The sequence below is a fragment of the Camelina sativa genome, chromosome 20 (assembly GCF_000633955.1).
Source record: "Camelina sativa cultivar DH55 chromosome 20, Cs, whole genome shotgun sequence".
NCBI lineage: Eukaryota > Viridiplantae > Streptophyta > Magnoliopsida > Brassicales > Brassicaceae > Camelina > Camelina sativa.
This window is the reverse complement of record NC_025704.1, coordinates 7,733,892-7,761,548: the sequence shown is the minus strand read 5'-3', so window position 1 is coordinate 7,761,548 and position 27,657 is coordinate 7,733,892. Positions and strand designations below refer to the sequence as shown.

General features: G+C 34.5%; 3 protein-coding genes and 2 long non-coding RNA genes across 7 annotated transcripts in view; 3 read left to right on the top strand and 2 right to left on the bottom strand.

Annotated features, from left to right (window-relative positions):
• The window catches only part of LOC104769933, a 3,396-nt gene extending 1,455 nt beyond the window's left edge, over nt 1–1,941 (bottom strand). The window contains exons 1-2 of the mRNA XM_010494259.2: nt 1,741–1,941; nt 90–1,559 (exon numbers count right to left, since the gene is read on the bottom strand). Coding sequence (XP_010492561.1) covers nt 90–1,472 — 1,383 coding nt within the window. The 5' untranslated portion in view covers nt 1,473–1,559; nt 1,741–1,941. The remainder of the gene's footprint in view (nt 1–89; nt 1,560–1,740) is intronic.
• LOC104772294 lies at nt 2,564–2,959 on the top strand. Its single transcript, XM_010496924.1, has one exon. The coding sequence runs from the start codon at nt 2,564–2,566 to the stop codon at nt 2,957–2,959; it is 396 nt and encodes a 131-aa protein (XP_010495226.1).
• LOC104769932 (receptor-like kinase LIP1) lies at nt 3,991–6,831 on the top strand. The gene is made up of 5 exons (XM_010494257.1): nt 3,991–4,346; nt 4,463–4,629; nt 4,771–4,960; nt 5,044–5,438; nt 5,530–6,831. Exons 1-5 carry the CDS (start codon nt 4,229–4,231, stop codon nt 6,628–6,630), a joined length of 1,971 nt encoding a protein of 656 aa, XP_010492559.1. The 5' UTR covers nt 3,991–4,228; the 3' UTR covers nt 6,631–6,831.
• On the bottom strand, nt 13,148–16,151 carry LOC104769931. 3 transcript variants are annotated; one of them, XR_764463.1, is made up of 3 exons: nt 15,998–16,151; nt 15,465–15,541; nt 13,148–13,314 (listed from the first exon to the last, which is right to left on the bottom strand). It is a non-coding gene; the product is annotated as an uncharacterized LOC104769931 (long non-coding RNA). The 3 variants fall into 3 exon arrangements; XR_764461.1 differs by lacking the exon at nt 13,148–13,314 and adding an exon at nt 13,895–14,194; XR_764460.1 differs by lacking the exon at nt 13,148–13,314 and having other exon boundaries at nt 15,312–15,541.
• LOC104769930 lies at nt 22,819–23,617 on the top strand. The gene is made up of 3 exons (XR_764459.2): nt 22,819–22,891; nt 23,087–23,123; nt 23,242–23,617. It is a non-coding gene; the product is annotated as an uncharacterized LOC104769930 (long non-coding RNA).

Here is a 27,657-nt window from a genome sequence, read left to right as displayed (position 1 = left end):
GCACACGGCAGTCCGTAAAGCTGCCAGCGACGGCACGAGCAAACTCGTGTCCGTATATCCACTATGTTGGTTCTCTCCGTCGACACAATCTCAAACTCGACCTCGTTTGCTCGTAAAACTTGGTAACACCGTGCGTCCGCAGCCGCTTCTGTTATATGTCTCTCTGCGGATGGCACAAGTATTGAGTTCCATCTCATGCTCAACTCACGACGGTGATCGAACCAAGCTGATATCTGATGCCGGATATGTTCCATCATCTGTATGATTGGTAGTTCATGGCATTCGAGAGCCCAGTTGTATAAAACCTCAGTGATCCCTAAACCAAAATGTCCATACCTCACGCCTTGAAAATACGCTACAGCCCAAAGATGCGGAGGGAAGAGATCAAACCACGCAACCACATCTTGCGATATCTCAACCATTTCGTTTATCTTCGACTCGAACTCTGCTGCTGTGAGCGCGTAAACCGCATTCCAGAAGATATTAACAAGCTTCGTGTTCTTAAACGTATCCCTGAAGTTTTCACTAACATAACGAAGACAAAACCCATGGGAAGCAGTTGGGAAATGAGTTTCCACAGCTTCTACAATTCCACTCTGTCTCTCCGAGAGTATCGTGAGCCTTGGCATGCTATCAGTACTCATCCCGAGAAGCTTCCTCAGCTCCGAGAGAAACCACGACCAGTTTTCATCACTTTCATTGTCAACAATGGCGATAGCCAACGGGAACAAACCTTCATCCGCATCAACAGCAGCAGCACAGAGGATCACACCCAAGTACTTCCCTTTAAGATGTGCTCTATCCAATTCAAGAAGAGGCCTACAAGCACTGAAAAAACCAGAGATACAAGCTCGATACGCAATAAACAACCGCTGGAAACAATTCTCTGGTCCGGAAGCAGAAACAGAAGCAAAACTCCCAGGATTGACTAGTTTAATCTGCTCACAATACGCAGGGAGAAACCGATACCCTTCCTCATAAGTCCCATGAAGTGCAGCCATACTCCGCTCTTTCCCACGCCAAGCCTGCATATAAGAAACCGCAACCCCATGCTCATCACGTATATCCTGCAATATCTCCTTGGGTTTATACTGAGGATTATCTCTGATACGTGCCTCTACAGATCTAGCAACCCAACCAACCGATGCTTGCTGATGATGAAGGTCACGAACACCTTCACAAGTATGCTCACTATTAAGCGTCCTAACAGAAAAAGTCTGAACACCAGGACATTTAGCGGCATGGATACGCCATGGACAACCTTCTTTAGAGCATTTGGCTATAAACCGACTACGGTCGGATTTGACAATACGGAGATCAAAATGGAGAGCAATAGCCAAATCTTTCAAACTTCTTCTGCAAGTTTCCACATCGGGAAACTCTTTACCTACTGCTAAAACATGTTCAGATGCTAAAATACTATCATCGGAATCTAAAGTAATCAAAGCTCCATCAGCCATTAGGCATTGCATCTGGAAAAAAAAAAGGGTTTCTTTCGTCTTCTTGATCTCAATGCAAAACACTTATCATAACCTCACAATGACACAACAGCTTGAAACCTACTAGGAGAGAGAGAAAAGGTAAAATCTCAGAATCGGAACACACACAAACAAAACCCTAAATCCAAGATCATAAAGCTCAATAACCCAAAAAAATAAAAAACAAAAATCTTTATGAAATTAAAAGAGACCCATTTCGAAATCAATAGCATTTCAGATTAAAGAGAAATTAACACACCACCTTTTCTAGAAATTGGAAAATTTATGGGGATCTTCGCTTCGGTCTCGGTGGCGACAGAGATCAGAAAACGACTGAATCAGATTCGTTTCGGACTCGGTAACAAAAAAAAAAAAAAAAAAAAANTAACTCGGCGTTAAGGGTTATCGTCAGCGACGGGGAGAAATTGCAGACGGCGACACACACACAACAAAAAGAAATGAAAGACGGAAATGGATGGGAAAGTGGAAAGGTTAACTAAAGATTATGCCACGTGTTCATTTTCAGATGGTTCATATCTAACATTAATTTTATTTCTATCCTATAGTTTTTTTTTTTTAACATCTGTAGTTTTGGTATCATGTCTAAAATATAACAAATTTTTACTTAGAAATTAAAAACATTGAAGAGGAAAAAAAAATCATTCAAATCTATTCTCTAGTTTTTGTTTTATCATTTTAGAAACAATATATGTAGTATATATTGCATCATTATAATATTTCTCATTCATTTTATAGATACGTTTTTTAAGCCAAAATTTAGCAATATAACTTTTTTTCTTTCTTAAATTCAACATTTTAGTTAACTCCTTTTAATGTTTCGTTTGGGCGGTGGGCATTTTGGTTTAAGTTTGGCTGCTAAATGCATTAGGCTTGTTGATTATAAGTTCTTGAGATAAATAAGAGTTGGAGTTGCACTTGCATATACCATGCCATGCGTCGTCTAATTGCTGGTGAATACGTGCAAAACGTATTAAAGCTCTCTTTATTACGGTAAGCATGTTAAGCTTAAACTTTGTTTATAAGTGACAAGTCATTTTCACTTTCCATGATCGTTTTACCAATAGATGGGAAACCAGAATTCGAAAGGCTCTTCTTCCACAACCAACCCGAAAGAGGAGATTGCCGTTGCACCTCGGCCTCAGCAGCAGCAGCCGCACTCACCGCTATTGATCCTGAAACCGCAACCGCAGCAGCCACTACCACCAGCTTCATCTGAGATGCCTCTTCTCCATCCATGTTACAAAAGAGAAGACTATGAGAACATGAGCGAAGAGAAAATAGATATGCTTCTAGCGACTTACGGAATCATGACAGTGCCTGGCGATTTGGCTGACAAAAGACATTTGGCTTTCAAGACCTTCTGTTGGAAACATAATAACAACAAAATGTCAGATTACGTAAAGCCTAACCAGAAATATACCGACGATTGGATGGTCGTCAACAGTCACCCCAAATCCTAAACACCCACTTGTATATTATTATAATGAAACTAATTTACGTATTTGTGATTGGACCATCAACACGAAAATAATATAAATCAACGTATTTGGGTTTGGTTTATTTCATTTTGGTAAAATTCTAACCGAACTCAACCAAAATTGGTTTGGTTTGGTTTGTGTTTGGGTCGGTTATATTTGGTTCGGTTTGGTTTTAGTTTGATTTTGTTTTAGTTTGGTTTGTTTTTAATTTAGTTTAAAATCAATTGATATAACAAAATAAAATTTATTGTGGTTTGATAATAGGTAAACTAAACAACAAGTTGTAAGTGAATTAATCAAATAAATTAAAAAGCTAAAAAATTTAACCATATTAAAATAATATACCTAATATAAAATATAATTAAATCTATATTTATATTTAGTTAATTTTATTAGAAAAGTGAAAATAATGTAAAATAGAAATCAAATGCAAGTGGTAATAGGTAAAATCACATATTTACAATTTTAAAAATTATTGATTAATTAATTTAATAAGCATATTGGGTTAAAACCAAACCGAACCGTTTGGGTTAAGAAGAAACATAACCGAAAGGTTGGAATGTATTATTGAATTTGATTTGGGTTGGTTTGAGTTTAGTTGGTTCAGTTTGGTTTGGTTAGGTTCGGTTTAAATGCCCACCCCTAGCTAAAATTATCAATGAATCATTTGATAAAATTCATTTGGTGATGCTATGATTGATATACAAAAAAAGAAACATTTGGACAAAAATTTCAAATTATAGATTCCAATCCTCTTTTTGTTAGCTGTCTTGTGTTTCTGAGAGTTGTTGTACAATGCATTTGAAAGATAATAATTTTTGTATAACTAACTAAGTCTAAAACTAGATTTAAAAATAGATTAGAGAATAGAGATAATGGTAATAAGAATGGCTCTCCATACTTTTGGGGGGAGTAGAACAAAGTAGCAAAAACGAAAAATAGAATTCGTAAAAGAGAACAAAGAAAAAAGAAACAAAACTTTTTTCCATTCTTCTCGGATGTATCATCGGAGAAGTTCATTGTTCTTCATGTATTCTGATTGGTTTCAATTTGATTTCCTTTTTTTTCTTCTTTTCTCTCTCTCTCTCTTCTTACGCTTCATTCCTCTGTTTTGTTTTCTTTACAATCCCCCCCAAAGATTTATGCCCTTTAACGTGGGTCCTTCACAAGATTGAAGGACCCCGCCATTGTTAAAATCATCTTCGATCTTTTCATTTTTAGATTTTTTTAGATTTTTGAAATTTTTTTTGAATGATAAGGATGAATTGTTTTCCGTGTTTCACTTCACAAAAGAGCAGAAACGCTCCTTGTACCAACAACAACAACAACCAGACTAACGAACACGATGAACCCGAATTCAGACCACCTGGTATTTATCAAATTTAAATAAAAAAAGATATTAGCTTTCTTGTTCTGGAAGTAAAGAATTTGAAAACCCGTTTTGCTAAAAAAAAAAAACAAAAAAATTGTGGTTTTTGGTTTCAGTGGCGACGACGAAACGAGTTGAAGAACGAGAAACAGAGCAATTACCGGTGAAAACATTCAATTTCCGGGAGTTAGCGACGGCGACCAAGAATTTCCGGCAAGAATGTCTTCTAGGAGAAGGTGGGTTCGGTAGGGTTTACAAAGGAACCCTTCAATCTACTGGCCAGGTTCGTTACATCTCTCAAAGTTATGAGCTTTTGAATACCTTTTTCAATGAATCATTTAGGACCAGAGGATTAGTACATTTTGTTGCATGTTCTCTGTCTGTAATTTTCCTTGAAGTGATCGTATTTGCTTTGTGAGTGTAGTTGGTAGCTGTGAAGCAGTTGGACAAGCATGGAATACATGGTAACAAAGAGTTTCAAGCTGAAGTCTTGTCATTAGCTAAACTCGAACACCCCAATCTTGTTAAGCTTATAGGATACTGTGCTGATGGCGATCAACGGCTTTTAGTCTTTGAATATGTCTCTGGAGGTTCCCTTCAAGATCATCTTTACGGTAATACTAACATCTACCTTTGTAAACGTGTCTAAAGGAGAGGTTTTGTTTTTGAGGCTAATAATAATGGATTTGATATGCAGAACAAAAGCCAGGCGAGAAGCCAATGGATTGGATAACGAGGATGAAGATTGCGTTTGGTGCAGCACAAGGATTGGATTACTTGCACGATAAAGTGAATCCACCAGTGATATACCGAGATTTGAAAGCCTCTAACATCTTGTTAGATGCTGAGTTTTACCCTAAGCTTTGTGACTTTGGTATGCATAACCTAGAGCCCGGGACTGGTGACAGCTTGTTTCTTTCTTCCCGGGTTATGGACACTTATGGTTATTCTGCTCCTGAGTACACTAGAGGGGAAGATCTCACTGTCAAATCAGACGTTTATAGCTTTGGAGTTGTGTTGCTTGAACTCATCACCGGTAGAAGAGCTATTGACACCACTAAGCCTAATGATGAACAAAATCTAGTTGCTTGGGTAACACTCATTAAACCCCACATTTATTTCTTCTCTTTTGAATAACCAAATTGGGATCTTTTTTGATGATACATTTTGGCTTTTGTTGCAGGCACAACCGATATTTAGAGATCCTAAAAGATACCCGGATATGGCTGATCCTCTCTTGAAAAAGAATTTTTCAGAGAGAGGGTTAAATCAAGCAGTGGCAATAACATCAATGTGTCTACAAGAGGAACCAACAGCTCGTCCTTTGATAAGCGATGTAACTGTTGCTCTTAGCTTCCTTTCAATGTCTACAGAAGATGGTATTCCAACCACAATTCCAATGTCATCCTTCAGGGACAAAAGTATGTCCATTGCTTTAAGTAGACACGGTTCTTGTTCTGTAACTCCTTTTTCTCTTCCTCGAAAAGAGGAAGACGACAACTCCAGCTCTTCATCAGAATCAGAAGATGAAGAAGAAGAAAAAGTAAAAGTAAAAGAAAAAGAATCAATAAGAAGTAAGACAAAACAAAAGGAGAAAGAAACCGCGACACATTCAGATGATTCAAACTCTGAAAAGGGTCAAGAAGAGGAACATTCTCAGTTAGAGAAACCTAGAGACTCTAGCAGTTCCTCCTCTGACTCTGAAAGTGATCAGAGAAGATCTATTGATGAAACAAACACAACTGCACAGAGCTTGAAGATAAATTATAGTTATAGCTCTGAAGAAGAAGATAACGAGAGGCCAAGCAGTAAAAGCAGCTCTAAATCAAACGAAGAAAGCACGTTTTCGTGGCATGACAGTGATAAAGATCATGCTGATTCGTCTAGGAACACAAGCATGCGAATCAATAGCCTTGCTCACGATGATACGTCGAGGAACACAAGCATGCGAATCAATAGTCTTGCTCATAATGATTCGTCGAGGAACACAAGCATGCGAATCAATAGCCTTGCTCACGTTGATTCGTCGAGGAACACAAGCATGCGAATCAATAGTCTTGCTCATAATGATTCGTCGAAGAACACAAGCATGCGAATGAATAGCCTTGCTCATGATGATGACGATGAGGAAGAAGAGGAAGAGAATCAAGAAACTCGGCTTGAGCACATTCATAGCTCAAAATCTGAAGACCAAAGTGTTTATTCAGATGAGGAAAGTGGTGGATCGTCTTTGCATCAGATCGAAGCAGAGGAAGAGGAACACAATTCTTCTGACCATGAATAAATCTTTTCAAAGAGTTTTTTTCTCAGAAGTTGATGATCAAGAAAGCCATCTTTGAACACATTTGCAACAAGAAAACCAACTTTTCGTTTTGAAACAACACAATTGTCATATAAATCTAATATACATATGTCCACAATATCTTTTGTGAAATATGAAACATAAACACAAAATTATGTATATACCTTTAATACTATATATATTAGGAAGAAAATGTTTACAAATCTAACCATATTACATTTTCGTTAAGCTTCGTTAAGTTAATCAGCTAAGAAATATTACAAGTTTACAAATAATATAGAGTCGTAAATTTATATATTTGTCTCTTAAATCTCGACCTGATAGATATGTTATATATGTCGTAAATGAAATGTGAATGAATGTATGAACATTTGAAGTACATTACTATATTTGCTTATTGTTATGGTCTTAGGAAAACAAAATCGTGAACCACTTGAGGATGTCAATTATTGTGATGACTAGTTGCACGCTTGTAGTTGTAGACTTTGTTTTGTCTCCCTCTCTTTAATATATGTATTTTCTCAAAACTCAATATTTGACTGATTATACAAACTACACAGATTGTTAAATATTGGATTATGTTACAGAAGAAAAGAATCCAAACCTTAGACTTTCATAACAAGAAACTCATCTAAGAGTTCTCTCAAGCTGTTTTCAATTAGATTTTGCATTTTGGGTTTTTAGTTTTTTTTTTTGGGTTAATATTTACATGGGCATGTGCTTAGAATTAGAAGAATTTTTTTTCCATATAATTTACAACTACAGTATATCTGCGTATATGTAGTTTTTCATGATAAATAGGTAATTACTGACGGTATCAAATTGTTTAATTAGGAGAAGGCCTTGGTATTCATATCCATTGATGATTATACTTTGCAAAATAATAATAATAACAATCATATATCTGAAAAGAGGTAAACTCTCTCCATAAAATGGACACATCAGCAAAGGAGAATGTGCCACCTGTAAACAAAAAATATCCTAATCTTTTGGGCTTCTCTTACGTTTCAGAAGATAGTGTAACTACTCTAATAATAAAAATCACAATTGAAGAAAATCATTATTGTAATACCAGGATATATTGATGTTTTCTCCGTTACCTACACCTCTGGAAGAAGATGGTCAGACTCTCAGAATTCACTCATTTGTCTCTCTTCAGTTTCATCTTCTCTATCTTCTGTAATCTGCATCTAGACTAATTAATATGTTTGTTTCATGAAGACTCCTAGGGCAAACAGAAGCCACTCTCCGCCAAAGTCTTTGGCGGCCGCGCAATATGACATTGAAACCTAGATAAAGATCACTAAGATATTGTACGCATTGATGATTCAGACTCATGGGATATCCAAACAAGAAGCCGCAGGGAATGATTACAGTGGGATCGATGAAGGATGTATTTTATTAGAAGATGAGGAGAGGAAAAACTAAAACTCATATATATGAAAAGAGGTCAACTCTCTCCATAAAATGGACACATCAGCAAAGGAGAATGTGCCACCTGTAAGCAAAAAATATCCTAATCTTTTGGGCTTCTCTTACGTTTTAGAAGATAGTGTAACTGCTCTAATAATAAAAATCAGAATTGAAGAAGATCATTATTGTAATACCAGGATATATTGATGTTTTCTCTGTTACCTACACCTCTGGAAGAAGATGGTCAGACTCTCAGAATTCACTCAGTTGTCTCTCTTCAGTTTCATCTTCTCTATCTTCTGCAATCTGCATCTAGACTAATTAATATGTTTGTTTCATGAAGACTCCTAGGGCAAACAGAAGCCACTCTCCGCCAAAGTCTTTGGCGGCCGCGCAATATGACATTGAAACCTAGATAAAGATCACTAAGGTATTGTACGCATTGATGATTCAGACTCATGGGATATCCAAACAAGAAGCCGCAGGGAATGATTACAGTGGGATCGATGAAGGATGTATTTTATTAGAAGATGAGGAGAGGAAAAACTAAAACTCATATATATGAAAAGAGGTCAACTCTCTCCATAAAATGGACACATCAGCAAAGGAGAATGTGCCACCTGTAAGCAAAAAATATCCTAATCTTTTGGGCTTCTCTTACGTTTTAGAAGATAGTGTAACTGCTCTAATAATAAAAATCAGAATTGAAGAAGATCATTATTGTAATACCAGGATATATTGATGTTTTCTCTGTTACCTACACCTCTGGAAGAAGATGGTCAGACTCTCAGAATTCACTCAGTTGTCTCTCTTCAGTTTCATCTTCTCTATCTTCTGCAATCTGCATCTAGACTAATTAATATGTTTGTTTCATGAAGACTCCTAGGGCAAACAGAAGCCACTCTCCGCCAAAGTCTTTGGCGGCCGCGCAATATGACATTGAAACCTAGATAAAGATCACTAAGGTATTGTACGCATTGATGATTCAGACTCATGGGATATCCAAACAAGAAGCCGCAGGGAATGATTACAGTGGGATCGATGAAGGATGTATTTTATTAGAAGATGAGGAGAGGAAAAACTAAAACTCATATATATGAAAAGAGGTCAACTCTCTCCATAAAATGGACACATCAGCAAAGGAGAATGTGCCACCTGTAAGCAAAAAATATCCTAATCTTTTGGGCTTCTCTTACGTTTTAGAAGATAGTGTAACTGCTCTAATAATAAAAATCAGAATTGAAGAAGATCATTATTGTAATACCAGGATATATTGATGTTTTCTCTGTTACCTACACCTCTGGAAGAAGATGGTCAGACTCTCAGAATTCACTCAGTTGTCTCTCTTCAGTTTCATCTTCTCTATCTTCTGCAATCTGCATCTAGACTAATTAATATGTTTGTTTCATGAAGACTCCTAGGGCAAACAGAAGCCACTCTCCGCCAAAGTCTTTGGCGGCCGCGCAATATGACATTGAAACCTAGATAAAGATCACTAAGGTATTGTACGCATTGATGATTCAGACTCATGGGATATCCAAACAAGAAGCCGCAGGGAATGATTACAGTGGGATCGATGAAGGATGTATTTTATTAGAAGATGAGGAGAGGAAAAACTAAAACTCATATATATGAAAAGAGGTCAACTCTCTCCATAAAATGGACACATCAGCAAAGGAGAATGTGCCACCTGTAAGCAAAAAATATCCTAATCTTTTGGGCTTCTCTTACGTTTTAGAAGATAGTGTAACTGCTCTAATAATAAAAATCAGAATTGAAGAAGATCATTATTGTAATACCAGGATATATTGATGTTTTCTCTGTTACCTACACCTCTGGAAGAAGATGGTCAGACTCTCAGAATTCACTCAGTTGTCTCTCTTCAGTTTCATCTTCTCTATCTTCTGCAATCTGCATCTAGACTAATTAATATGTTTGTTTCATGAAGACTCCTAGGGCAAACAGAAGCCACTCTCCGCCAAAGTCTTTGGCGGCCGCGCAATATGACATTGAAACCTAGATAAAGATCACTAAGGTATTGTACGCATTGATGATTCAGACTCATGGGATATCCAAACAAGAAGCCGCAGGGAATGATTACAGTGGGATCGATGAAGGATGTATTTTATTAGAAGATGAGGAGAGGAAAAACTAAAACTCATATATATGAAAAGAGGTCAACTCTCTCCATAAAATGGACACATCAGCAAAGGAGAATGTGCCACCTGTAAGCAAAAAATATCCTAATCTTTTGGGCTTCTCTTACGTTTTAGAAGATAGTGTAACTGCTCTAATAATAAAAATCAGAATTGAAGAAGATCATTATTGTAATACCAGGATATATTGATGTTTTCTCTGTTACCTACACCTCTGGAAGAAGATGGTCAGACTCTCAGAATTCACTCAGTTGTCTCTCTTCAGTTTCATCTTCTCTATCTTCTGCAATCTGCATCTAGACTAATTAATATGTTTGTTTCATGAAGACTCCTAGGGCAAACAGAAGCCACTCTCCGCCAAAGTCTTTGGCGGCCGCGCAATATGACATTGAAACCTAGATAAAGATCACTAAGGTATTGTACGCATTGATGATTCAGACTCATGGGATATCCAAACAAGAAGCCGCAGGGAATGATTACAGTGGGATCGATGAAGGATGTATTTTATTAGAAGATGAGGAGAGGAAAAACTAAAACTCATATATATGAAAAGAGGTCAACTCTCTCCATAAAATGGACACATCAGCAAAGGAGAATGTGCCACCTGTAAGCAAAAAATATCCTAATCTTTTGGGCTTCTCTTACGTTTTAGAAGATAGTGTAACTGCTCTAATAATAAAAATCAGAATTGAAGAAGATCATTATTGTAATACCAGGATATATTGATGTTTTCTCTGTTACCTACACCTCTGGAAGAAGATGGTCAGACTCTCAGAATTCACTCAGTTGTCTCTCTTCAGTTTCATCTTCTCTATCTTCTGCAATCTGCATCTAGACTAATTAATATGTTTGTTTCATGAAGACTCCTAGGGCAAACAGAAGCCACTCTCCGCCAAAGTCTTTGGCGGCCGCGCAATATGACATTGAAACCTAGATAAAGATCACTAAGGTATTGTACGCATTGATGATTCAGACTCATGGGATATCCAAACAAGAAGCCGCAGGGAATGATTACAGTGGGATCGATGAAGGATGTATTTTATTAGAAGATGAGGAGAGGAAAAACTAAAACTCATATATATGAAAAGAGGTCAACTCTCTCCATAAAATGGACACATCAGCAAAGGAGAATGTGCCACCTGTAAGAAAAAAATATCCTAATTTTTTGGGCTTCTCTTACGTTTTAGAAGATAGTGTAACTGCTCTAATAATAAAAATCAGAATTGAAGAAGATCATTATTGTAATACCAGGATATATTGATGTTTTCTCTGTTACCTACACCTCTGGAAGAAGATGGTCAGACTCTCAGAATTCACTCAGTTGTCTCTCTTCAGTTTCATCTTCTCTATCTTCTGCAATCTGCATCTAGACTAATTAATATGTTTGTTTCATGAAGACTCCTAGGGCAAACAGAAGCCACTCTCCGCCAAAGTCTTTGGCGGCCGCGCAATATGACATTGAAACCTAGATAAAGATCACTAAGGTATTGTACGCATTGATGATTCAGACTCATGGGATATCCAAACAAGAAGCCGCAGGGAATGATTACAGTGGGATCGATGAAGGATGTATTTTATTAGAAGATGAGGAGAGGAAAAACTAAAACTCATATATATGAAAAGAGGTCAACTCTCTCCATAAAATGGACACATCAGCAAAGGAGAATGTGCCACCTGTAAGCAAAAAATATCCTAATCTTTTGGGCTTCTCTTACGTTTTAGAAGATAGTGTAACTGCTCTAATAATAAAAATCAGAATTGAAGAAGATCATTATTGTAATACCAGGATATATTGATGTTTTCTCTGTTACCTACACCTCTGGAAGAAGATGGTCAGACTCTCAGAATTCACTCAGTTGTCTCTCTTCAGTTTCATCTTCTCTATCTTCTGCAATCTGCATCTAGACTAATTAATATGTTTGTTTCATGAAGACTCCTAGGGCAAACAGAAGCCACTCTCCGCCAAAGTCTTTGGCGGCCGCGCAATATGACATTGAAACCTAGATAAAGATCACTAAGGTATTGTACGCATTGATGATTCAGACTCATGGGATATCCAAACAAGAAGCCGTAGGGAATGATTACAGTGGGATCGATGAAGGATGTATTTTATTAGAAGGTGAGGAGAGGAAAAACTAAAACTGCTAAGAAGTTGACGAAGCTGATGAGTTGAGTCGATGGTTCTTCTAGAAACACTTTATCTTTGAGACATAGGAAAACTGAGCAAGGCTGGCTAAGAGACTGTTCAAGGATACCCTCACTACAGAAAGATCTTTGCTCTTATATGTTCTCAATGTCTCTTTTTTAATGTTCTTATAGGCAATATTCATTAACGAAACTAAGATTTAACCGGGTGTAGAGTAGGAATGTTGTTTTTATTTTTGTTTCGTAGGTGGAAGAGTCAGCTTATTCCTGCAGGGTCTTAATTAAGATGGTAGCACAATGATTGTGAAACTCATTATCCATGGAGATGTAAAAGCCTTTGATCTGCCAAATGCATATTGTCAAGATAAAATCCTCAGAGATGGTTCTCAATTATGTAGAACCGATTTGTAATTTTTAAGGTTTTATAAACAAGCTTGGCTTGCAACTCGTGTCTTTGAGAAAGGTCTACAAGCTTGGCTTGCAACTCGTGTCTAACGACTCAACCTCTAAACTTTGTCTCGTCCTAAAGTTTTTTTTTCCACCATTAAAAAGTCCAAAAGTTTTATCAGCATTTAAAAGCAATACTCTGTTATTAGCTCTGCCAAAAGAAATGTAAAAGGTCATTTTTCCTTTTGAATACAGTCTCACATTTTATTCAGAAAAAAAAAAAAATGATTTTGGATTCAATAAAATCATCTTTCATTTAACGGGTAAAATATTAAAGACTTTTTAACTTTATCTTTGTTATGGCAGTTTGAAAAACTTACGGAAAATGTTTTTTCACTGGTAAGGTTTTATATCCAAGGCATCAAACGAAAGAAACCAAACAAAAATAGTATGTACACATCCTAACAGTTTAGAATTTATTGTAGGTTTACGGGCGAATAATTCCCAAGGGGATTTCTTGACATTGTTGTGGATGGCTGTTCAATACAAATCATGAGCACAACTACTGCAAAATGCATTCAAAACTAAATTAGTTAGGTAAATAAATATCCAGTAAATATTCTACGTACAATATCCCAAAGAGTAAATTTTATCTTATGCGATGCTTCATCATATATATGCTAAAAGTTTTCTTTTTGAGTTTGTAGTGTTTTCAGCACTATGTCAATCGTGTTCGGTACTTGGGTTAAAGGCAAACCCACTAACAAGCAGTAGCAGTCTCTAAATAACAAAATACACTGATGGATGTTGCAGCAATCCTAAATAACAAAATGTTGTTGAGATCCTCTTCCCATTGAAAATAAACTAGATTCTATTTAGGATCAAAGAGTAGATGGAGTTCTCAGAAAAGAAGATGAATCTATTATTTCAAGGTTTTTTTCTTATCTATCTAAAATATTGAAAAATAGAAGTACAAGAAGAAAACTTAAACAATGCTAATAATAAAATATAAAAGCGCTTGCACGGTTGTAGTTCTAAATTCTTACATGATGCTAAATGTAAAGGTTTATAATAACTCAAGCGAATTGTGCATTTGAGCATAGGTTGAAGTCACCTCTATATACTATCATACTATAAAATACGAATAGAAAAAACCCGCAGCGTAGCGCGGGTGCTCATTTAGTAATAATAATAGATTGCTTCGATTCCAAGCGCATGTAACAACTAATGTACATTTTAATCATTTAAGCCATCATTATACAAAAAGCAACGCCCGTTTTAAGCTCATTGTTTCCTCTTTCTCGATACGCTTCACACCTTCCACTGTTTTAGATGAGGTTGACGAGCGCATCAGTTTTTTTTTTGGTTTAGGACTCACGAGCAGTTGATGTCCCTTGCAAACACCAATACAGAACTCCCAGGTTTGTCCTCTTTTTTCACTCCTTCTGTATTTCATTCTTTCAATATTTAGTCCATCTCTCTAAAGTTTAAATTCATAAACTGTCTCCGATAAGTTGTCTTTTTTTGGTAAAAAATTCATGTCAATTTTCGTAAAACTTATCCAAACATCATTTCTCTGCATCTATTTTGAACGCCGGCCGGTAGTTTCAAATGCAAGCCAATATTAGTTTAAAGTCGTTCGTCTTCTCCTTTTGTATTAGAAATAGTAGTTATTCTTATCAATTTAGATCTTTAAGCCTAATGATTTCCTGTTGACACCTGTTTTTGGCCGCTCATTAGATATCATGGGCCAAGTATGTTCCAGCAAAGCTTATCGAAATGGAATGACACAAACCTTGGAGAGGATGTTAGTCCACCTCTGCCTTGAAAGGTCTGTCCCTCACCAACTTTCATCCCTTTGATTCACTAATGAAATTGGCTTCTACAGTTTACCCCTCTAATTTCCTTCACCACATGTATTCTTATATTACAGTGGGGAGAAAGTACAATTAAGTGCATTTGACGACCATGCAACTTCACTCGAGAAGGTTTTCAGCGAGAAAGAGGGTGGGACTAATATATTGTTAGCTACTAATATAAATCCTAAGTTATTTGGAGGTGAATCACTTCATATTCTACATTATGTTTTCACAAAGCTATTTTCATTCATTAACTATTCTAATTTTTTGTCATCTAAACCTTGCATCACATCTAATTTAACGTTTCTCTCCAGGTGAAGTTACCTCAATGCCACTTATGCCGACGGAGACGTAAGCAAGCAACAACTCGACAATTTGGTGAAAGGTAATAAAAGGGTGTTTTCTAAATCCTCATTCATACTATGTCGTTTATGTGCCTACACCGTGCTTAACTACATGACCACTCAGGTTAAAAGGGAAAAGAAAAAGAAGGAACCAACTCAATTGCACCCTTCCATGGAAAATAGATGCGGACACTGCTACTACTTCAAACAAATGATCAAGTTTGTCTTTCTTCTTTTAGCTTAAGGACCAACAACAAGGTTTCTCAATGTTATCATGCTTTAACAATTTCTTATATTTACAATATTCAAGTTGTTTACCAGTTCTATTATGGATGGGTCCTAACTAAAAGTATTGAAAATAAATCAAAGATGGAAAAAATTATAACAAAACCCAAGCGTAGCATCACAAGAACATCGAAATATATTCCAGAATTTTCCCACAAAACAACTCGCACAGAGAAATGGAACAATTATAACCACCAGGAGAAAGATATTAGCAAAGTGGTCTTTACCTTTAAGAAATGACCCAACGGTTCTACGCTTTCACCATGAGCCAGAGTACACAATCTTCTTCTGGCCACAAGTATACCTTTAAGAAAATTAAATTGTTATGCACGAAGAAGAACTTCAAAGAAAAAAAACCTTAAAGAAAAGCAGGAATACAAAAATACCGTTGCCACAAACAACACCAAACAGAAAGAAGGTAAGAGATCCAGACATTGTTAGTAAACCAAACAGATGCTCAAATTAAAGTTCTACATTTAGTTCACTTTAGAACATCAATGTCTGTAAATCAAATCAAGCCGATCAAAACAACCCCAAAACATTTAAATTAGATCAACAACATTACTGTTTGAAAATCAATACCAACGCAAAAAAAAAACCAAAAAAAATTAAAATAGAGACAACACAAATCACAATCAATCCAAACCAAAACACACATGGGCTTACGAATCTAAAATTACAGCAACGATAATTTATTAGAGAATGAAAGGAAGACAACACATTTAAATTTGTTAAAAATAGAACTCCACTTAAAACTTACCTTCAACGAAATAACCAGGGGAGAACCAATTAACCACTAGGTATACGAAGCGAAGACGAAATCACCCAAACAAGGGGAAAAAAGAAAAAAAAAAACTTCAGCATCAATGCAATGGATAATTGCAAACAGAGTAGGAACAACAAAAAAAAGCTTAAAAGCCTTCTCCTGTCCCGTAGATCGAAAGATTAATTATTTTCAAACACGTGTCATTTTCAAACAGGAGTAAAACAATCCCAACTCAATAGAAAATTCCACTATTGACCCAATATACCATAACAGTTTAAGGCCAAAGTGATAATTGGGCCCAATGGATGTCACACTAAATTAACACAATAAACACCCAAATATAAGTAATTTTAAAACTTAAAAGCAAATTACTCACTCAATAACAATGTTTTTTTTTTTTTTGGGTAAGGGAGAGGGGACTAAAGCCCCCCTTTATTTATTCAACTAAAACTTTAAAAACAAATCCGACGAGGAGCTGCAACCCCCCGGACATCATCCAAAAGAATTGAATCAACACCACTCGGTACATTATCAAAAGAATGAAAACCTAACTGCAATGAAAAGTCAGCAAGACGATTAGCCTCCCTATACGTGTGAACAATCCAGACAATCCTGTCCCGTGAAATTAAGCCATGGCACAAATGTACCAGGAACGACAGTGGATGAGCCTCGCTGATCCCTGTCAAAAGAAAATCAACCACCATTTTAGAGTCCACTTCCAACTCCATCCGCTGGATCCTCTTTTCCCACGCAATCCACAAACCGTAATACACTCCCCACAGTTCTGCCAAAGTTGCCTAGCATATCCCAATATTCAAAGCAAACCCACAAATCCAACTACCATGTTCATCTCGCAAGACTCCCCCAGCCGTAGCCAGTCTCGGGTTTCCTCGTGATGCACCATCCGTGTTAAACTTCAACCAACCGTCCCGTGGAGCAACCCAAGCAACCATACGTTCCACTCTCTCAGTTACAATGCTGTGGTTTCGTGAGGATGAACTAATCGCAGCAACTTCTTTAGCTATATCCTTAAGGAACTGGACCCTATCCCGACACTTGCCATTTGTTCCAAAGATATTTCCACATCTCTATTTTCACCCCCACCAGACTGCTACCCCAAATAGCGTCGACCAAGGCAAGCCAAACACACAGTACTCCCCATGCAAGTTCGCATATAACCATTAAAGTAATGACGGTGTAAAAACCTTACATGATCCCTCACGGGCACCAACCTCCACCAGACTCCCTCCATCGCCGGACACTCCTTCAAAATATGAATAATATTCTCCTCTCCTCCTTTACACACCACACAAACTGCAGAATCACAAATATGGCGTCGATACCGTTCTGCATTAGTCATAACAGCCTGATTGCCAACTAACCACAAAAAATGTTCTGATTCTCTGTAGGACCACAACACTCCACACCCGTGACCAAAACGAGCCCATATTGACCCCCTGGTAAGCAGACCGAGTTAACATATTATAGGCTGATGTGACAGTAAACTTTCCATCAGCCGTCTCCCCCCACAAAATTCTATCCCGAGCCCCTGTGACACCATCTAGAACCACCAAACACAGTTTCAGGCACACATCCTCCGATACAAAGGGTACTATCCGATCCAAGCTCCATCCCCTGCCATGAGCCCACAAATCATTAACACACTCAATAACAATGTAACACAATCACTAAAGCATTCACAAACAATCGTCACAGATTTAATTATACCAAAAAAAAAATATACTATAACCACAAATAGAAAAATGAAATAAACAATCTAACTAAAGGATGACGGGAACTTTTAAAAATGGACCAAAAACAACTACAGCCACAAACATATACTATAGAATATAAACTTATGAAACTAAAAAACAAAAAAAAAAAAACAAAACAAAATTTGTAAAAAATAACACAACATGATTTAATTTTTTTTGAAAAAAAATCTCACTAGAATTTACTTAATGCAAAGACGAGAAAACAAACTTTTAAAAATAACAAAAAAAATCCACAAAAACAAACCAAAGAAACAGAAAACCGAATAGGAAGAAAAATTAACATAGCAGATAAATAATACAGAAAAACAAAAACAAAACACACCCTAATCAAACTCCCGCCCTACATGCTAATCTAACTCGTATTTCAACGTACGAACACAAAGTACTATATAATAATGAGTTTAAGATTTATTCTATAAATATAGCAATTTAGATTTACTAAAATATAACACATGCAGCAATATAACACAGCAAAATAACAGCTTATTCTACTGAAATACTATTATTAAAAAGGAGAAAAGTTTAGCGTGTACACTATGAAAATCTTTTGCTGAAAAGATCCTGACAGAACAAGAAAGCAACATGTTTTTAATTAATCAGTTTCTACACAATACTAAGTGTAATTAGTAAATTATACATATACGAAAATTATAATCTTTTTTAGTTTGAACCCCAAAAAACAATTTTCATATTTACAGAAGATACCAACTCATTTGACTTTTTCTACACTTTAGTATAACTAATTTTCATATAGAGCTAAGTGTTATAAAAATAACCCTAGTCTTCCACCAAAAATTTAAAACAGTAAACTAAATCATATATATAAAAGTAGAGTTCCAGTCTCTCCTTATTGGTCCACTTGGCAATACAAATTTAACAAAAAAAAAATTATATTAATACACAAATTTTAAAACAATTAATTTTCACATTTAGCTCACATAATATAAAACTGAAATCTTTATAGCTTCTTCCTATAAATTATGCATTAACTTTATTTCTCCACTAAGTTGTATTAATCAATTGTATTAAAACAAAACAATAAATTAGAATTGTAACTCTCATTTTTCTAAATGTAATTTTTCATCATTTCTCTTCCTATAAATACTCATTATCTTATTCTCTTAGTCTATCACTCTTTCATTCTCTCATCTTCTTCCACTACTCTCAAATCTCTTTTTTGTTTTGTTTTGTTTTGTTTTGTATTTTTTTTTTTTTTTGTTGTTGTATGGGTTATAAAAAATCAAATCAAATATCATTGTAAAAGCTTAGTTTTAGAGTTTGTATGATATGTATATCTTATATATTTATTTTAATCTTTTAAAATGTTTATCTCCATTTTCTATTTTATATTAACATCTTATAAGTCATTATTTTCATACTTCATTACAATATTCACCACACAATAAGATCATAAAGTTGAAATGATCCATATGTAATTATCTATTATGTCTCTGGTTATCTCACATATTCATGTATCATTTTTAATAATTTATAAAGATCAATATAATATTTAAAGATCAATATAATTATCCATTTATCCATTTATAAAGACTATTTTGTTTTGTGATCCAATTGATAAATCTGCAGAGATCAATATAATATATATATTTTTTATGATTTGAGGTTTTTGAAAACAAAAAGAACATAATTAAACAATTGGTTTTTTGTGTCTTTAATCAAAATAAAAAATGATCCAAAAAACAAAACATATTCAACTGGAACTTAAATATAAAAATAAAATATAATTTTAAAAATATCATTTCACTAAATTCTCTAAAGATGAAACCATTAGTATGAAATCTAGCACTATAAATTAAATTGATGAGTGAAAACCAAAAAAATATAAGTTATCCTTGGGATTTTAAAAATTATTGAGATTGAAGAATTCATATAATTTTATAAGAAAACTAATTTAGTTTGTCACTTAAAAAGTAATATTTTTTATTTTGAAATATTATGTGTAAGTGTTGAGTTTATATCAACAAACAACCAAATCATGTGAATTTTGATTCAGCCACTTGGTATTCCTTTTATTTTAGGTTATAAAAAATTAAAATATTTATTTATAATTAAAGACATGTAACTCCATTTAACTCAAATGTAACTCCTATCCAATAATTGTACATTAATTCATTCCTCCTACTAACTTATTATCTTTCAAGAGAAATTATTTTTTGGTTAAATTTTAATATTTTTTATTTATTTTGGTTGGCTAAACTTATATTCATATTTTGGTTGGCTAAATTAATATATTTCTCATGTAAAATTATTGTTTATAATATATTTCTCATTTCAAAGTTTAAAGCAATATATCATATATATAAAAGAAAGGTTTTGGTCTCTCCTTATTGGCTGATTTTCATTTAATGTTTTCTAATTTTTTTTATTTTTTTATTCGCTTTCTAATTGCTTTAAACAATATTTAAGATCCAGTAAACACAATAAATTAACTCACACATTAAAATAAAATTATAACTGAAAATAAAATAAATTATGCATTAATCATATTCTACCACTCAATTTTATTCAAACACAATAAATTACTATTGTAACTCCATAGTTCTAAATGTAACTTCCATCATTTCTTATCATATAAATAAGCATTCTCTCAATCTATCATTCTCTCATATTGACATTCTTTTACTATCTCATTTTCACATTCTCTCATTCTCTTCTACAATACCTCAAATCATTTTTCGTTTTTTTTTTTTTTTTTTTGATTTCTTATTTTTGTTGTATGGGTTGTAAAAAAAAAATGAAATATCATTGTAAATTGTTAATGCTAAATTTTAATTTTAGAGACTACATGATATATATTTTACATTGTTCTTATTTTAAAAGATTTATCTCCTTTATCTAATTTGGATTATTATCTTATAAGTAATCATTCTCTCTTCCTCTCCCACCAATATCAAATGTTGTTATATCTCATATGTGTTGTAAGAGTTTGATTCTATATTTTAATTTAGAAAGTATTATATATATATAGATATTACATTGTTCTATTTTTTAAAGATTCATCTCCATTATCTAATTTGGATTACCATCTTATAGTAAACATTCTCTCCTCCTCTCCTACCAATATCAAATGTTGTTATATCTCATATGTGTTGTAACTTGTAAGAGTTTGATTCTATATTTTAATGTAGAAAGTATTATATATATTTAACATTGTTTTCAATTTTTATTTTATTTATATAAAAAAATATTTCTTTTATATTTCTTGCCTTTCTAATCTATTCATATTTATTTTTTAAATTTGCATAGTTAAATTTAAATTCACATATGTTGGTTTTAACAAAACAATCAACTTTATTTGAGAATTAGATGTTCCTATTCATTTTTAAACGATCAATGTGTAACATATAAGCATTTTGTCTTGCAATCACAAGTTCCATTTCCATTGCTTAACTCCATGGTTAAACTATAATATATGTTGTCCTATTTGTAGGAATAACAACATACTTATTTAATTTATTTAAAAGAGCAGATGATTAAACGAAATAAACATTTCTCCAAATTTTATAATTCAATCAGTGAGTGTACTTATTACTTTGAAAAACTTTTACATTGAAGTTCATAAAATCATATAAGAAAACTAAAATACTATATCACTTCAAATTTGGAAGGAAACACTTGGTATTCCTTTTAAAAAAAGTCAAGACACATATAAAAATTTATTAATATTTAACTCACTTTAAAGACATTAAAGGTCATTTAACTCAAAAATAACTTCTATCCAATAATTTCATACATTCCTCCCACAAATAAATATATATATATATATATATGTTCAAGATTGTATTTAAATATTACATAATTTTTTAGTTAGCTAAATTTATAGTCACATATATACAATATATATATATATGAATTTATATTACTTATTAACACCATAATTCGACCCATTATTTGCTTAACTCAATATTGGTTTCAAAGCCAACTAAAGAAAAACAGAAACGATCTTATTGATATTAGACCAAAACATGGGCATACAAACATAATCACTTACACGGAAGATATTTTTAAAAAATAACTTATTATTGCAACATCAACGTATGAAGGGTTTACATAAGCAGTTAATTAGAAAATCTATAATACAATAAATGTATTGGAAACAATATCAGTCAATGATAAGATTGGATCCTCAAAAGCAAGAAACAACAACTTCATAATTCATAAAAAAATAAACGCCACAATATACACATCTGAACGAAATGGTATAAATAAAAGTGACGGGAAAGCCCGTATATGCCTAATTAAACGAAATAATAAAAAAAAACGAAAAAGATAAAAAAAAAAAAAAACAAGAAAGTGCCAACTACACCACAACCCACGCATTGCGTGGGGAAGCACCTAGTTATACTTAATGCAACACCTATTTCTAAAAAAAACTGTCCAACAAAACAACATAAGCAACCCAAATATAATACAAAAACCATAAAAAATTATATATAAACCCAAAATACAAAATTAATGCCTAAAAATAATAACAAATCGAATGAAGCAAATAAATCCGTTGATAATGGATCAATAGAGCAAACAGTTGGACTTACAAAAGCGGTCATTTTAAGAACCATGGTAAAATTAATATACAATAATTTAGCTTAACAACTCCTTCTCTTTGGTTTACAAATTATATGTTTTGTCTTCAAAATTTCTATAATATATATTAGTTCTTATTATTTGTAATTTTTTTTTAAATAATATATATATATATATATATATATATATATATATATTTATTACTTCTTACATCATACTGTAATATTGTTAAAAACAAACACAGGCCAGCGAAGCTCAAACGAACAAAAGAAATTACAACAAATATAAAACAACCAAACAACAACCAAAAAAAATAACCGAAACCTATAATTTTCATTGGGTAATTAAATAAGGTGTGAATCACCAAATTATACGTATCTACCGTCGATTATATGCAATCTAACGGTCATAAATCAACACTTACCTAACCCTTCTTCTCTTATTTTTTAACAACTCCAAAACAATTAATTCTGTTATTTTCCTTCTGGTTTTTAATCTTCCGCCGCAACTCTCCCAGATCCAAAAGGTTTTCTTTGCTTTTTGCCTATCTCTGCCGCATTTAAAAAAGGTATTACGTTTCTTGACTGTTTCAAATCTAACGATTGCCTCATTTCCCTTATGCTTCTCTTCTCCTTAACAGGTTTAGGATCTACCAATCTTATAGTTTCCTTCTATGTTCAATAGAAATCTCATGTACCAGGTTTCTCTTTTTTGAACCCATTTGGCCAGTTCATTGTAATCGATCTTCTCTTATCATTTACAGGTTTTCGATCTTCTCTTTTGGTGAACCGATTGTAAAAGTATGTAATTTATTATTCTATTAAGTTTCTTAATTTTGATCCTATTTAATTTCTTTTATTGATTGTTGATAGAAAGAAAAACCGAAACTAAACTAATCAGTTTTATCAATACAAAAAGGATTTCAATGGAAGCAAAAGGAATCAGATGTGGCCTCCCAGCAAAGAACGTGATACCGAAAATCAAACAAATAGGTGAACAAGGTGAGGGAAGTCGCGCGGATGATGATGTGAAGGAGATAACAAGGCTAGAGTACAGAAAATCTCTCGCTCACCTAGGCTACTTAATACGCATCAAGGAAGACGAAGAAGACATTGATCCACTGTAGTACATGAGAATTATCTGAGACATCCAAAACAAACGCCCAAAAGTAGAAGGATCGTCACGATCTGGAAACGCTACTTGAAGATTGTACTGTTAGAATTTATTGTCTTTGTTATTTTGTAAACTTTGTTAACTATCCACATGTATGTTTAGACTTCGTCAACTTTTTATAATTTCGGATCTCATTGTCTTAAAATCACATACCTTATTAGGATATGAGAATTAAGTCGACAAATTGTGTAGCAACCCCCGAAATATGAGGCGTACACATAACCAAACCTCTCCGTCAAGAGTGTTGAAGTCTTATAATGAGCAAACTTCTCACTATCGATCTCAAAAATAAAGTCGCCAAATATTAGAGGAAATAGATGAACACACCTTTACTCAAGTAAAGATATTAAGAAATACTAATGATAAGGACAATATAAGAAAACCATAAAACACAACACACATTGAATCCATAAAAATCACTCAGCCGGAAAAAATAAAATTACAACTAAAAACTCAAAAACAACTGACAAGATAGTTAGGAACCCAAAAGAAGCCAAAACATTTTCGTATAAACAAAGTTGCAACCCAATTCACATTTACATGACCAAAAAACAATAACGAGAATGAAACACATAATTTAAGTTCTCATAGTGTCCAACAGTTTACAAAATACATATGACAATATTAATAAACAATCCAACCACAAAATGACAAATAATAATTTTTTTTTTTTCAGCAAAAGTAATTTATTGAGAATAAAATTTGTCAAGATACAAAGTTTCCATCAACCATGAGGGAGGATTAATACAATCTGAATAGTAGTCTAAATAATTACAGCCCTGCTTTGCTAACAAATGAGCCACCTCATATAGACAAAGGAAAATTGCACCTTCGTAAACTGATTGGACCAAAATCTAATGTCTTGAAATAAACTATATATAGAAACATCTATCAAAGATCCATTTTAACAATCTATTAAGGTTTTACAATCTCCTTCAAAACAGACTTGTGTATAGCCCATGTGTAAGGTTTGTTGCATTGATAATAATAAAGCCTGTGCCTCACCCTCTAGAGGACTGTTTGCAGCTCTCAGTAAACTTGATCCCCAAAACAGTTCAGTACCTAAATGATTTCGAACCATCCATCCCCCGATTGTCTTCTTAGTGCCAACTGTATAACTGACATCGAAGTTGCATTTAACCATTGATTCAGCCGGTCTAGTCCAGTTAATGTTAGTCACCGAGTGAGATGAAATAGTCATCCGTCTCGTCTCCATTTCCAGAGTCCTTGTCCATTCAGAGACATCTGCTTTTGCTTGTGAGAGAGTTTGTTGATGATCCTCTTCTTTGTTATTAAAAACAAAGTTGTTGCGACCTTTCCAAATATTCCATATAAGCCAAAAGGGTAAAAGTTTTTGTTCCAATGATAAAGAGCTGTCCTTGTATAAGCTTAACAAATATGATATATTTAACTCATGGTCAGTTATGTCAAACGAATTCTGTAGTGGTAAATTTGCCAAATTCCAAATAGTCTGCAACGATGGACAAGTAAAGAGTGTATGGTTAATTGTTTCGTCCGACTGTTTACATCGTTTGCAGATTGTTTCAATGACTACACCCCGTGTTACCAGTCTTGTTGCAGTACCTAATGATTTAGACAGCACATTCCAGAGGAAATGTTTGATCTTTGGTAGAATCTTTAACTTCCAAATTTGATTTTTTGATTCAACCGAACCATGAGGTATATTAGGAGCAGGGGTCATGTCAGAAGGATCATGCGTAGCTAACCAATAACCAGAACGGACAGTGTAAACTCTAGAGGGGTTATAATGCCATATGATTTTATCCATCACGGGAGTTTGGGGAATATATATTTGCATTAAGGCATCGAAATCTGTTGGTTCAAGAATGTTTGCTGCAGTGTGGTTGTTCCATGATTTAACCGAACCATGTGACTGAATAAATGCAGACAGAGTACATTGAGTATGAGGATCCATAGAACAGATTGGTCGAGGAGGGTGATCAGCAATGACATTATCAATGTTGACACGAATAGTTGAACCATCACCAACTGCAACACGTAGGCCTTTTTTAAGTAAATCAAGACCCGCAAGAATAGAGGACCAACCATAAGATTGGTTTTTCTTGGCTAAAGCATCTGTGACTGAGTTATCCGGAAAATATCTAGCCTTCATAACTTTTGCAAACAAGCTGTTGGGATAATGAATAATTCTCCACGCTTGTTTCGCTAGTAACGCATCATTAAATTTTGCCAAATCTCTAAAACCTAGACCACCTTCCTTCTTGGAGTACTGCAGTCTTTTCCAAGCGATCCAGGAAATACCTCTTGAAGATGCATTCTTCTTCCACCAGAAATTCATTAGTATAGATTCCAACTCAGAAATTAGACCCAATGGCAGTTTAAAGCAAGACATTGCATAAACGGGCATAGCAGCTGCCACAGATTTCAAAAGGACTTCTTTCCCGGCTGGTGATAAGAACTTTCCACTCCAGTTTGCTGTACGCTGTCGAACTCGTTCAACAATATACTCGAACATCTCCTTTTTTTTCTGCCAAATTGCTCTGGCAGGCCAAGATACTTCCCTCCACCACCCTTTGTTTGAAATATTCAAAATCTGCTGCAATGCATTTTGACGCGAACCATATACTCGAGAACCAAACGTAATAAGAGATTTCGATGTGTTAATAATTTGGCCCGAATAATACTCATAAACGTCGAAAGCATCCTTTAAAGCCTGGCAGTTACGTTTATTTGCTCGACAGAAAAATAAGCTGTCATCTGCAAATTGTAAATGAGTGATGGGAGGAACTCCATTACCAATTTTTATTCCTTGTAGGTGCCCCGATGCAACTTGAGAGTTTATAAGATGACTGAGGATATCTGCACAGAGTATAAATAGATACGGTGAAAGAGGATCGCCTTGCCTTATTCCGCAACTTGGTAATACTTTTCCATATGGGGTGCCATTGATAAGAACTGCATACTCCACTAAACGAACTGTTTCCATGATCCAAGATATCCATGTAGCTGAGAACCCAAAAACTTTCATTGTAGTTTCCAAAAAATTCCACTCTACACGGTCATAGGCTTTGCTAACATCGGTTTTGACAGCCATATATGTTTGAGAGACTCGTTTTCTGGCCTTGAGTGAATGCATTAGTTCGTGTGCTATGAGTATGTTATCCGTGACCATACGCCCAGGGATAAAAGCAGCTTGGGAAGTCGATACAATTGTATCTAAATGTCTCTTTAACCGATTTACCAAACACTTAAAAATGATCTTGTAAATAACATTACAAAGACCTATTGGGCGGTAGTCTGATAGTGTAACCGGCTCAGGAATTTTTGGTATCATACATATATTGGTATTATTCAGTCCTGGTTTCATAGAAGATGTAGCAAAGAATTCTTTTACCTCCTTAGTTATATCCTGTCCTACGACATCCCAACATTGTTTATAAAATCTGGCCGTTAATCCATCCGGACCCAGCGCCTTGTCATCACCAATCATAGAGAGAGCTTTGAAAATTTCCTCTGAAGTGAATTCTTTTGTTAGTTCGTCATTGATCGATTGAGTAACAGTTGGTTGAAAGTCTGCAAATTCTAGTGTTGTGATCGGATGACTATTTGATGTATATAGTTTTTGAAAAAACTCTGCAGCATGGTTGCCGATAGATGTATCACCACAGAAAGTGTTGCCCTGAGCATCTTGTATGGACGTTATATAGTTTTGTGCAAATCGATTTTTTGTGGAAGCATGAAAAAATTTTGTGTTTCGATCTCCAACTTGTAACCACAAATTTCTACTTTTCTGTTTCCAATAGATTTCTTCATTCTTATATGCAACAGCTAAGTCTTGTCGTAGGCGTGGTATAAGGTCTCTATCAGAACGATGAAGGCTAGACATAGCTTTATTGAGACGAAATTGGAGAACATCAATCTGTTTTGCAGAGTTTAGGTTATTCTTTTGCTTACAGCGCGCCATGTATGTTCGGCAATGTCTGATTTGGTCGACAATGGTATGGTCTCTTTGCGTTTTACAAACATTCCACCCTTTCTTGACATAACTTTTAAAACTGGCTACATCTAAAAGTCGTTTATCAAAACGAAAAGGTTTTCGATATTTTGGCTCATGAACCCCAAACCAGAGAAGAAACGGTCTGTGGTCAGATCCATTAAAGTCTAGAAAAGCTGATTCAC

Bases quoted from the DNA above. Each gene is read 5' to 3' on its own strand.
- LOC104772294 (XM_010496924.1), top strand. From the start codon at position 2,564: ATGGGAAACCAGAATTCGAAAGGCTCTTCTTCCACAACCAACCCGAAA.
- LOC104769932 (XM_010494257.1), top strand. From the start codon at position 4,229: ATGATAAGGATGAATTGTTTTCCGTGTTTCACTTCACAAAAGAGCAGA. The intron at 4,347-4,462 runs GTATTTATCAAA...TTTTGGTTTCAG, and splicing joins ACCCGAATTCAGACCACCTG to TGGCGACGACGAAACGAGTT. The intron at 4,630-4,770 runs GTTCGTTACATC...TTGTGAGTGTAG, and splicing joins CCCTTCAATCTACTGGCCAG to TTGGTAGCTGTGAAGCAGTT.